Genomic DNA, 13,133 nt, shown 5'->3' with positions numbered 1-13,133 from the left:
CAGAAGCACTAGACTCTCCCCACTGCTCCTGCCCATTAAATGTGGCATGTAAACAACAGCTCACCTTTATCCTCTCCTTGGAGAGAAAATAGGCAGTGGCATGAAGCACATCAGCAGAATGTGTAGAATTGTGGTAGGGATTGGAGGAATGATAATTGGCTTCGATAATTTGTAACCATGATCTTAGCGTTGACTCGGAGCAGTGTAAGAATTCACAGATTCCAAAGCGTGCAAACATTTTGAGACCAAGATAAATCAAAGGCCTATAGACAGAAAAAACCCCACAATATTAGAACAAAGCAAACAAACAGGCCAAGTGTTTAAGGCCTGAATTGGTTCCAAGCCAAATTTCAGAGAGTGCAGGGCAGCAAAGTGGAGATTGCTTGGGCTGTGCTGGCCTCTCTCTGGTGGGGCCAACCAACTGGTTCCACTTCTTGCCCTCAGGGGACCATGATGCACGGGTGAGAGCTGGCTGTCCACAGCAGCTCTGACTTCAGCCTCGTTGGGGCTCCCGATTTGTTGGGGGGAGTTTGCTCATTCTGTCCTTCCAGGTTCAGCTTCCTACTTGCACTAGTGGGTTCCTCAAAATAACCCTTTCTCCAGGCTAAGCTTGTACCACCTTGAACACTATCCTCTCCTTTGGACTTGCTGGACCGATGCCATTGGCCAGACATCCTGCCTATGAGAAAACATTTCCTGAAAATGTCATATAAGCCAGACACTGCCGTATGCAATGGAATTTTCTCAACACCCACCTTTCTGGAGGTGGGTGTTAAAAGTATGAGGGGATTTCCCCTGAGGTGTCCAGCTGGCCACCAAGTTAGGTTCTTACTCGAGAAATCACCTTGACCCAGCATCTGGCCCTTGCCTGTGAAGGCCAAGAAACTGGCTGTGTTGAGGCAGTATCCAGAAGTGATCACAGGACTTAAACTCACCTGCCTTAGCCCAGTTCACATGGATGTAATGTCACTAGCATGTAAACCAGATGCTCAAAGACTCATGTGCCCAGGGAGTATTCTTTTCAACTCTCCTTGGCTGTGCTGGGAGATAGGGAAGTAGAACGTATCAGAAGGTTAACTCAAGGGGAGCCTGAAAAAGTCAGGGAGTTATCTTGGGGACAGGTCACCCAGACTGAGATGAGACCTGAGGGGCCATCCCATGGCCCAACCGAGCACACCTCTGCCTAGACACCCTAGTGGGCAGTCCTGGCTGGAATCAGCTCTGTGGACCTCCCTTTCTTGTGTGCCCAGCCAACTACCACCTTTGGTTAACAGCTCTTCTCCCGCAAGGGAAAAAACTCAAGGCAAAACCCCATTCCTGCTCCCTCTCTCTGTGATCACACCCAGATGAGGATGACTGGGGCTTTGGGTGTCCCTATGCCTATCACCAACACAACAACCAAAAGCTGGGAGCAGCTCTTATCACATGTGTATGTGTTTCTAATAAATTTTGGTTCTAGGCTCTGAGCAGATCTCTTACAGCAATCTTAACATATTACCACCTACAGGAGAAATACCTTTATTTCACGGAAAAAAGTCCTGTGCTACTTGGAGAAGTCACTGGCTCAGTTGCATGCTTTCCATGAATGTGCCATCACTGTGGCCAGCAGACTCTCCCCCAGGCCCTGGTGACTCAGAGCCACCTGGTGCCCTGCTACTCCTTCCTTAGGGCCCCACCCTGACCAGGTACCAGGCTTGTGCACAATCCATACTCCTCAGGTAGCCTCCTCACACAGGCCCTGGGAATCTAGTTCTCCCGCTGCTGAGCTCTGCATGAACTCACCTATTGTGGGTGGCAGCCTCCAGTTCAAAAATATCAAAGTCCCAGTATTCCTCATTTTCCATGGCCCGAGCTATCCGTGGTGGGACATCATCAAGGGAGATGGGAGTGATTATATTGCTTGAAACCATTTGAGTGTCTGTAAAGTGATGTAATTTGGAGAACAAATAGGCTTTAAAGGATTAACTTTTTTTTTTTTTTTGAGACGGAATCTCACTCTGTTGCCCAGGCTGGAGTGTTGTGGTACAGTCTCAGCTCACTGCAACCTCCGCCTCCCGGGTTCAAGTGATTCTCCTGCCTCAGCCTCCTGAGTAGTGGGATTACAGGCACCTGCCACCATGCCTGGCTAATTTTTTGTATTTTCAGTAGAGACAGGATTTTGCCATGTTGGCCAGGCTGGTCTTGAACTCCTGACCTTGTGATCTGCCCATCTCGGCGGTGTGAGCCACCGCTCCCGGCCAGGATTAACTGTTTCTTAGGGAGGACAGTACCGCCTCAGGGACAGCTGCTTTGTTTCTGAGGCTTTATGACATACCAAGAAACTTCTTAATGAGGTGAAAAATTATTTTCATCACTTAAGCTAGACTGCAGTATTATAGACAGTGATCTAAGAAATTAAAAAGGAAAAACTTACTTTTTGTTGAAAGAACATATTCATTCCCTGATAGTCTTCGCAAACCATCCTGATAAAAATCAAGGAAACAAGAAAAAGAAAAGTCACAACTATTCTTTCCTTCCTGGAAACTCCAGGTGGTCCTCCCACAGGACAACTCAGGGCAGCCCTCTCCACCAATGCACTCAAGGCTGCCCTGGGCCCAGCAGGTCCACCCCTGTGATCGACCACTGACCTCAGTCACTTACTGGAGAGCACAACAGGCTAATGCTGGGAAGGATGGTCCTGGCCCTGTTGGAAGCTAAACTCAGGAGCAAGGTCAACACCCGGGAGATGAGCCTGCATCTTTTGAGGGGTGGGTGGTCTTTAAGCCCAGCATTCTTGCTTGCACTCCAGGACCATTTGGTTTCTTGGGGACAACTGTGCTCTGCCCTCAGTCCTTCTCCTCCATTTTCGTGCAACCCTCCTCACTCTGAGGACACGAGGCTTTCCTGGAAACATTAGCTCCTCTCTCACCTCATAAGTGACCTCATTCCCCACAGTTGACTCTCCTGGGCTCCTCACCACTGCTTCCAGACCACCTGGCCCAAACCCGTACTCTCAGCAGCCCCTTTTCTCCAGTCCTGTGGCTATTCTCATCTGCTCGCCTCCAGGACACTATCCTACCCCCATCCCTCATGATTTTCACCTCTTACCTGCAGTCTGGAGGAGACCCTGTCTCAAATAGGCAAGACCACAGTGAGATATTATCAGCATTGTAAACACTCTACCTTCTAGATTTCTGCCTGGAACCTTATTTTTATAAAATCCAGTGACTTCAGAAAGCAGGAATTGGGAGGGAGGTGGATTTTGCTTCTGACCAAGACAAAAGCTGACAGAGAGCAATGGAATAATCTGTGCTGCACAAAGTTGTCCCTCTCTTGTGAGAGCTCTACACCAGACATGCTGAAGGAGGCATCCAGGACCCCTCAAGAGTCTATGACACAAAGCCCCCTTCTAGTGAAAGATTCCCAAACCCCTCTTTCCTACAGTCATCTAAATGTGTGTGGGATGCTTTGAAGGCCAAACTGTTGCACCCCCTGGCACCATTTTAAATACATATGGCGGGAGAAAGACAATCTTTCTGTTCTACACTGTCCCAGTTTTGAAGATCTTTAATACAACTAAACAAGCTTTATTTAGATAAACTACTGTAGAAGCCCTAAGCAACACTGGAGAACTGGTGCTCAGCAGACTGTCAGGATTACATTCCTCCCTGCTCTGCTCCAAGCTAAGCTCTCCCTAGGAGGCAGGCAGCAGGTGGGTGCTTGGCCAGAGAATAGCAGAACCCAGGCAATGGAGGAGAGTTTAGGTCTTGACTGAACCCTACAGAGCCCTGCCTGCCTCTTCAATATCTGTTTAAGTGAATAACCTCTGAGAAAACAACCAAGAACAGACAGGCTCTAGCCAAGAGTCTAGTCAAATATACTTACAGACATTAAGCCCCCAACAAGGTCATTGGCATGGGGATCATCATCTTTAGCACCAAACTGTGGTGAATATAACTCAGTGGTTCTTAGAATTTCCAGCACACGGTCTAGGGCTTCTGTCACAGGCATGGGACTACTTTCCTGGGCAGCATTGATAATATTGATTACCTACATTATGGAAAGAAAATACTTGAGTTTCATAACCTTAAAAACAGTGGGAAAGCCAGGCATGGCGGTGCGTGTCTGTAATTCCAGCTACTCAGGAGGCTGAGGTGGGAGAATTCCTTGAGCCCAGGAGTTTGAGACTAGCCTGGGCAACAGAAATGAGAGAGCACATCTCTAAAAAACAAATAACAGCAAAAACAAAACAAAACCCAACAGGACTCAGTCTGGCCATAGTACTCAATACTAACTTAAGACTAGTTAAAATGCCCATGTCACACATCCTCTCTCTTCAGAGGAGGCTACTAGCACCACACAACTATGACAGCATGCTCGTTACTGCGGGTCCCTGTTTCTTCTCATTGGAAATGATCCTTGGGGAGAACAAGGAGTATGTGTGCTCAATGGAGACAGACCACAAACTGCTTCACCTTGGTGATGGGCGCCTCAATTGTCATGGAATGTATCCGGGCCATGGAAGAGTGTCGTCTCTGGCTGGAAACTGTGGAGAAAGGGATGCACAAATCAGGGCGTGCACAACCCTGGGCACCTGTCTTGACAGCAGAGGGCTCAGTGTGCTCGGCTGCATGATGAAGGGGCAGGATAGAACTGAGTTTGCTGAGCTTCCTTCCCATCTTAACAAGCCTGGGGTTCTGGCATAACCAATTCTGTTTCCTTCAGTTCTAGGCACTAGAATGCACATATGCCCCCATGGACTGAACTTCTGATGTCACAGGCCAGAGAGAAAACAGAGGAAACAATCTAGCAAGCCAAAGTCAAACAGCCTCTTTTTGTGTCTATGACAATAAGCCTTTATAATTACTTAGCTTGCCATTCTCTAGGAGTAAAAATGTTCTGGAAGACAATGCCACACAATGCTCTTTGTTTCATATATGGCAGGAGCAATACATTCAACTCACCAATAACTGAAATACACAAATTTCTGGTTAAATTTTTCAAGGTACCCTCTGGTGCTTCCCACTGTTATGTTTAATCTAGACTGATTAGGTAAATATCTTCAATGAGGCAGGCAGCAATTCTTAGGCTCTAAAGTTTGTTAATTTCTGTTGTTCCTGTCAAGATATGGTTCCTTTGGGGTGAGGAGAAGCCCGGGCAATATAGGCAGAAAAAAAGTTAACATCCAGTCCTGGGTATCTCCACGAACAATCCTATCAGGCTAAATGCTGCTTCCCAAAGACGTTACAGGACCAGGGGCTGTCCCAGAGACTGATGTGTCAACCTCATTTTACCAATGAAGAAACTGAGGCCCAAGGAGAGACACCGTCCAAAGTTAACCAATTCAGGGGGTCTCAAATGTTTTAAATTTGGGGGCCCAACTAAACTTCTTAAAATTTTGGTGATTATAGGATTGCCAACTTTCCATTTTACCCAACAAGGTCATTAAACCAAAAATAAAAACTCCTATTTTATCACTGTCATAAAAGGACTTGTTTTCATTTAAAAATAATTGATATATGCTTGTAACAAACAACAGAGATCTATTGTACAACATGGTAACTACAATTAATAACAAGGTATTCTTGAAAATTGCTAAAGGTAGATTTTAAGTGTTCTCACCACAAAAAAAATGAAAGTGTATGAGGTAATACACATGTTAATTAGCCTGATTTAGTCATTTCACAATGTACAGATAGGTCAAAACATCATATATATGATAAATACACATAATTCTTGTCAATTAAAAATAAAGGAATTAGAAAAAAATCAAACAGAGCAATAAGGTAAGAAAAAAAGTATAAAGATTGTCATGACTGTGTATACAGAAAGCCCAGAAGAATCTATAAATGCACTCCTCTTCTTTTACAGTGAGTAAGTTTACCCAAGCTCCTAGATATACAAAGTCAATATACAAAAATCAGTTGTATTTCTATAACTATATACAATAAGCAATTGGAAATTTAAACAAGTAACACCACTACAATAGCATAAAAAACCATCAATACCTAAGAATAAATCTAATTAAAGATTTGTATGATTTCTACAACAAAAATGTAAAACACTGCTGAGAGAAAACAAAGACAGCCTAAATAAATGGAGACATAGCATGTTCATGATTTGAAAGACTCACCATTATTGAGATTTCAATTTTCCCTGAAGTGATCTACAGATTTAAGGCACTCTGAAAACAAATCCCAGGAGGATGTGTGTATAAACTAAGAAGCTCATTCTAAGCGTCACATGGAAATGCAAAGGACCTAGAACGGCCAAGACACTGAAGAAGAACAGCTACCTACTACCAGGTATCAGATATCAACACTTACTATATAAGTAACTGATTGTGATATTGGTGCAAGCGTAAACAAACAGAACAGTGGAACAGAATAGAGTCCAGGAACAGATCACATATTCGTAGTAAGCTGATTTATAATAATGGTGCTACTGCAAAAGATGTTTATTCAATATGGTGATAGACCAGTTGGATTTCCCCAGGGTCAGGGGCAGTCATCCTTGATCTCTACCCTCACCAGATATAAAAATTTAAAATGGATCAAAGACCTAAAACAAAAGATAAAACAATAAAACTCCTAGAAGAAAACAAGGGAGAATATTTTCACGATCTTGGGATAAAGAACGATTTCTTAAATAGGACATAAAAAGCACAAGTAATAATAGAAAACCTGATAAAATAAATTTCCTTAAGAACCTCTGCTCTTTGATTAAGAATCAAAAGATATGATTTAGAGGGGAGAAGGCAAACAACAGACTAAAAAAATATATTTGTGATACACAGATAACCCATATCTAGACAATATACAGAATCCCTACAAACCAACAGGATATACAACCCAATTATAAAAATGGGCAAAAGACCTGAATGACACTTCAGAAGAGGATTATCCAAATGACCAATAAAAAGGTGCTCAACTTCAGTCATAAGGAAAATTAAAATTAAAACCACTGGAGTGGCTAACATTTTAAATTCTGGTATTACCAAGTGTGGGAAAACATGGAACAACTGGAACTCTCACAGATGAGTGAGGAGAATAACATGGTGCCATATGTTGGAGCTATTATTGGAGAATAAAACTGGAGAGCACCATTTGCAGCTGCTCTAAGGCCTAGCAGTCCCACTTCTAGGGAGAGATGAGCATATACATCCACAAAAAATGACCTGCATAAAAATGTTCATGGCATTCTTATTCTTAGCAGCCTCAAAATGGAAACAATAAGAAGATGTGTACACAAATTGTGGTATATTCCTATAACGGAATACTACTGAGCAATCAGGAAGGAACTATGACATACCTAACAACATGGAAGAACCTCGAAAACATGAAAGTGCAAGAAGCTAGACACGACACAAACAAGCCATACTGTACGATTCCAATTCTATGAGGCACAAGGAGAGGCCTAATTAATTTACGGTGCTAGCAATCAGTGGTTGCTTCTGCATGGTTAATGATGTGTTTGTGTGTGTGGATTTTCTATATCTATTTTGGGTGGTGATTACATGAGCATACAGAATTGTCAAAACTCACTGAAATGAAACAAGTGAATTTCATTGTATATAAATTATAACTCAAAAATCATAAAAAGTTATAAGAAAAAGATGTTTATTAAAACACAGAAATATACCAAGGAATCCAAAGGATCAACAAACATTAGCATGTGGTGAGTGAAGACTGTTCTGGGCAGGGACCTCAGCCCTGCTCTGTGCTGCTCCAGGACTGCAGAGGGTCTGGGACTGTAATCACGACAGCTACAATGAAGATGACGATGGCAGCTAACACTAACTGAGTCCCTACCCTTACTTACCAGGCACCATACACACTCATTGAATCCTCACACAATCCTCTGTAGACAGCAAATTGTCCCCACTTTACAGATAAGGCAATGGAAACACAGAAGTCCACCCTCAAGGCTACACAGAGAGTAGATGAAGCTGGGACTTGGACTGAGGTCATTCTGACACCAAAGCTTACAGTCTTCCCATAACCCCATACCGCTTCCTCACTGGCACCACCCCAATCCTGCCCTCAAAGCAGGGGTGTAATCTGTATGGTCTTTCCAGTGCAAGGAGTACACAGCATGTCATCTGGGCCTTACAACAAATCTGTGAGGGATGAGAGGGTGGCATTTGATCCCTACTGTATAATCTTAGCTGATATCACCTTGGAAAAGTTTGTCTTTTGAACCAGTACAACCAGCTCTGTATCCTTCTGTATTCATTTTTGGGCCAAAGAATGTATACAGCTAGCAGCAATACCTGCCTCCACACTCTGTATAAACAATGTTGATTACATTTCAAAAACTAAGTCATTCAGACCATGCACTTACATATTCTTTTTAAAAAGTATATTTCAATTAGAACTTAAATATTTGCTGAATAAGGGTCTTTCACAATTCCAAAATCGAGCTCACTTCTCTCTAAAAGTTTCCATGGCAAACTGCAAACCACGATAGATCTTTAAGAATTACCAAATTCAAACAATTATAGCAGATGAATTGACATCTTCTGCTGTTACAGTTTAGAAAAGCAAGTATAGAATATATGGGAAATGTATCTTCTTCCTTTTCTTTATTTTCTGATTCCATTAAAAGGCTCAGAATGGAGCCCATTGGCAGGAGTCCACAGAGAGGGAGACAGGGAACACTAGTTTCCAGAGGGTTCCCTCCTCTCCCAAGAATTGGAGGTAGACAGGATGAGCCTGGGCAAGGCAGGGCAGGGCTCCATGTGTTCAACAGTGATTTGATCACATTTTTTTCTCTTGTCTTTGTCACTCACCTTCAGTTGCACGGGAGGCAACAGCTTTGACGTCTAGTGAGCCTTTTCTCCTGTCTTTATGTTTGCCTGTCTGATTATCTGTAGAAACAAATGATAAATCACCCTTCAAAGATATTTAAACAACATATTAAGGAAGGTTACCAATCTAAAATTTTTTTAAAACTCTCAACTTTAAATGTTTTAAATGCCACAAAAGTAAACACAGTACAGAGATGAAGACTATGAGAAACCAGTTTTATGGGGGTAGAGTTTCTCAAAATGTCCCACCAGGTGCACAGATAAACAAGGGCTTTACAGTTCCAGATTATGTAATTACAGAGTCCCAAGACATAAAGTGACAACTGATAGAAATGACCTCAGGAGAATTTCTCCTATTATATTTCTATATAATTAAATAAAATGATGGGAAAATTTTGATCCCCACTCATCTTGCCCTAAAGAAAAAAAATCTTTTATTTTCTCTACAAAATAAGGACTACAATATCCCAGAGAAAACATTCTTCTCTTTCCTAGGGTAGTATGGTGAACACTGTTTGAGGTATATTTCAAATGATAGTTCATCTGCCTCCCTTTCACCCCCTCTTCTCTACGAAGGACACACTACTCTCCTAGGCTTCAAACGGGGACTGTCTTTGACTCTTCTCTAATCCTGACCCCCAAACCAATCACTGACAAGGCAACTCTGACTTACCTTCCTGACCCCTTCTCTGTGCACCTGCTGGGTACCATGCATCCCCATTTCACAGACAAGGAAACTGAGAGCTGCTTTGCAAATGAGTGCATAGCAGGGTGGGCGCTGAGCTCAGCTCTTCCCACAGCCATGGAGTAGCTTCTCTGCCTTGTCTTGGCTTCCTCACTTGGAACTTCTCTCCCTGCTCATGGACAGGATCCGAATGCAGGCCCTTAGCACTTCCTGTGCACCATCGAGAAGGCTCTTCACCTGCTCTTTGCTTCTTTGCCCAATTAAACTAAATCCTCTTCTCTGTGGGCACTAAAGAGTGAATGTGTCAAGGTCACCAACGACCTCCTTTTTGCTAAATCTGAAGGCTACAACTCAATCCTTACCTGACCTGACTTGATTGTGGTACTAGACACAACTGATCCCTTTCTGGACACTTCTGTTTGCGGAGTCCACACTCTCCTGGTTTTCCTTCCACTTCTTACTACTCCTTTCTAGTTTCTTTCATGATTTCCTCTTCCTCAGTACCCCTGGTGTTTCCAAAGGTGGTTTTTCAAAAGGTTCTATCCTTAGCCCTTCTCAGTCAACAAAACCTCCTTGGGAGATCTCATTCTACCTATACTTTTAATTAATTCCTATGTTGCCATCTTACCCCAGGCCTCTCTCCTGAGCTCCAGACTTACATCTTAACTTACCATTTACCACCTCACTTAGACACTCCTCAGGCACTGCAAATGAATTCATTATCCACCATGAAGTCCTTATCATTCTCCAAATCTGCTCTTTAACCCAGATCACTGAACAGCATGTACCATAAGGTAGACAGAAGTCATCCATCACTTCTCCCCTCCCCTCTCCTTCCACTGGGTCAGCCAAATCTAAGGATTCTACCTCCTAAACACCTCCAGTCTATCCCCTGCTCTATCCCTGTCCAAGCTCAGACATTTGTCATCCTCCCTGGATTAATGGCCTCCCAGATTGGTTCCAAAACACCAACCTTACCCCTTTCAACTTATTCTCTGCAGGCAGCCAAGCGATCGTTGTAAAACAAAAATCCAACCAGATCTCTCAATCAAAACACTTCAATGGCTCATCCTTGTCTTTAGGATAAGATTCAAACTCCTCAGTGTGGCACCCAGAGTCCTATGAGGTCTGCACCTCCTATCTCTATCCACCTTGAACTATTTATGATTTGTTAATTTGCCTCCCAAACCTCTATGATTTGGTACAAACCACTTACTTGGAAATGTGCCTCTCCCCTGCCACCTTCTTCGCCTAGTTACCTCTGATCTTCTTTGAAGATGCAGTTCAGGTATCCTAACTTTTGGGAAATCTTCCCTTAAAGTCTCTCCACACCACCCCAACAGTGCTGGGTAACAGCCTGCTTTATTGTCTTGCCTTCTTGCCTTCCTTGCTAACATGAATGACTTGAGGGCAGGGACAGTTTTTCCTGTCTTTCCTAGGTGACCAGCACTGTGCCTACCATCTGCTGGAAGAAGCATATGTGTATAGAAGCTCAATAAATACACATCTGCTTCACCAAAAACCTGCACCTTCCTGTGCACAAATCAAAGTTCTGTTAAATCAGCCACTGTGGCTCCCCTACTCAAAATCCTTCAGCGTCTCAGAGATAAAGAACTTCCTGGCATTCAAGGACAGGTAAGGATGGCCTGCAGCAGCCTGCCTTTCATCTCTCACTGTTTCCCATGAATGTGCTGCATCAGCACAACTGCTCCGCCTTCCATCTCTGGAACAGCCTTGACACCGGCTCCTTCTGTCTGAGACACAACACTGCACCCTCTCTCCAAGTGTTCATTCCTTCAAATTTCCCCTCTTCTCAACCACATGGAGCTGGAAATGTGTCTCCTTCCTCTGAGCTTCATGATGAGTAATGTCCACATAGCCACCTGATGAGCCTGGGCTGAGAACTTATGATTATTTGTTCCTTCATTCTTATTTTATTCCACTCAACAAACCTTCACCCACCATGTGTGATGCCCTAAGCTAGGCATTAGGGAGGTGAAAATGAATGAGGTATAGTCCATGAACTCGAAAGGAGATGGTCAGTGGGGAAAAGGGTGGGTAAACTAGGAGTTACAGTAATAATTCTGAAGTTCAGGAGGAGCCTGGAGGGGAAATGGCAGATTCTCAAGGGAGTGGGGGCAGAAAGGAGATGGATGGAGTCTTGTAGCTGCAGCCAAGATGAGGAGGAGAACGACAGCATTTCCAGGAGGAGGAAACTGCTTGTGCAGATGGAGCAGTGTGGCTGGAGAGGAGCAAGCAGCAGAGGGTGTATGAAGGACGCACTGTGAAAAGTGGAGGGAGACTAACCAGGCTTTAATTTCTACTTGACTGTTTCAAAGTTACTTTATGTAAATACAAGATCCTCTTGTTCCCAAAAGCCCTGCTAAGCTCACTGCTCCCCTAGTCCCTGTAGCACGTTATAGATGATTCTAGCAATTTTCGCCCAGTGGGTAGAGATGGACCACGTCTCCACCCTGTCACCCCAGCACCCAGCTCTCAGAAGCTCTCCTCAGGGAACACCAAGAGGTTGAAGATGAAGTGCGAGGCTAACATCCCAATGAGACTACCAGCTCCTGAAGGCGTGCTGCGCCCAGGGCCTCATGCTTACTGGGTGCTCAGAAAACACATACTCATCCTGAGGTATCGGGCCTGCCAGTGGAAAGAACACTAACTAGGCCTCCATAGCCAGGGCTTGGGCTCAGGATCACCTGCAACTTCATGTCTCTGCTCTTGGCTTCCTGTTCTGTAAAATAGGGTCCATAAACTCTGCCCACCCTTTCAATACAGAAAAATTAATAGCATTTCCTTGACCTGCTGGGTAAATCCAGGAAACCCTGGAAAAACAGTGGGGGTGATGAGAGAGGGTAACCAATCAGTACCCCTCAAAAACAGCAGCTTCCTCCAACTCGCATTAGCCCTGCGGCCTGGAAGTATGAGCTCCAGTTTGGATATGAGGAAGTCCAGACCCCAGTATTTTATGTGACTTGCCCAAAAGTCATTCTGCCGGGACCACAGCAGACTGTCGGAACATCTCCTCAGGCACTATCAACAAGCATTTGCAGAGCACTTACTCTGCAACGGGGCCACCTCCAAACTGCCAAGCCCACAGGACTCTCTGCACATGGGCCTCTGGTAACTACCTCTTCCTCCCAAGAAAGCTCACTTTCTCCAGGCGCAGACCAAATCTCCCAAGTCTTTTCAATGATCTATGAGGCCTCTAACAATGGCCCCAGCCCTGGTAGCCCATGAGAACACCTGCAAAGTATGAGGCCTGGGCTCCATTCCATACCACCTGAACAAGAACTAGAGCCTGTCACATTACTGGCAAGGCCTGTCCTGACCACCTCATCCCCTGCATGCCCAATCCCCTGGCTTTATTCTTCTCCACAGAACTTAGCACCATCTGATATACTGTATGTTTATTTGCTTACTGTTTACCTCACCCCCAGCTAGAAACATATCTTGCAAGCAGAGACACAACTGCACTGAGTTTGGATGAATGATGAATGAATGAATTCATCCTGCTCCTCAGTGCTCCTCTGGCCATTATTCACGTCTATTATTGCTGGACTCCTTTCTTGGTACTCAGTCTTCCTGCCTCACTTTCTCTCTTCAGAAGAGTTGGCCCAGGGCCAAAAGTTTTGGCTTATCACTTCAGAT

At 44.2% G+C, this 13,133-nt stretch overlaps 1 protein-coding gene and 1 pseudogene across 2 annotated transcripts in view; one reads left to right on the top strand and one right to left on the bottom strand.

Annotated features, from left to right (window-relative positions):
• Nucleotides 1-13,133, bottom strand: part of PDE8A (phosphodiesterase 8A) — a 156,168-nt gene that overhangs the window by 21,194 nt on the left and 121,841 nt on the right. For both annotated transcript variants that reach the window (XR_010151795.1, XM_001163046.7), the window contains exons 12-17: nucleotides 8,771-8,848; nucleotides 4,455-4,525; nucleotides 3,865-4,029; nucleotides 2,414-2,462; nucleotides 1,783-1,918; nucleotides 65-263 (exon numbers count right to left, since the gene is read on the bottom strand). Coding sequence is in view for 1 of the 2 variants with exons in the window: in XM_001163046.7 (XP_001163046.1) it covers nucleotides 65-263; nucleotides 1,783-1,918; nucleotides 2,414-2,462; nucleotides 3,865-4,029; nucleotides 4,455-4,525; nucleotides 8,771-8,848 (698 nt within the window). In the remaining variant the exon portion in view is untranslated. The remainder of the gene's footprint in view (nucleotides 1-64; nucleotides 264-1,782; nucleotides 1,919-2,413; nucleotides 2,463-3,864; nucleotides 4,030-4,454; nucleotides 4,526-8,770; nucleotides 8,849-13,133) is intronic.
• The window catches only part of LOC129137246 (MKI67 FHA domain-interacting nucleolar phosphoprotein-like), a 93,365-nt pseudogene that overhangs the window by 64,709 nt on the left and 15,523 nt on the right, over nucleotides 1-13,133 (top strand).

This window comes from Pan troglodytes, chromosome 16, assembly GCF_028858775.2.
Source record: "Pan troglodytes isolate AG18354 chromosome 16, NHGRI_mPanTro3-v2.0_pri, whole genome shotgun sequence".
NCBI classification, from domain to species: Eukaryota; Metazoa; Chordata; class Mammalia; order Primates; family Hominidae; genus Pan; species Pan troglodytes.
Note: the sequence above shows the minus strand (reverse complement) of the source record. Positions and strands in the feature narration are given on the sequence as shown.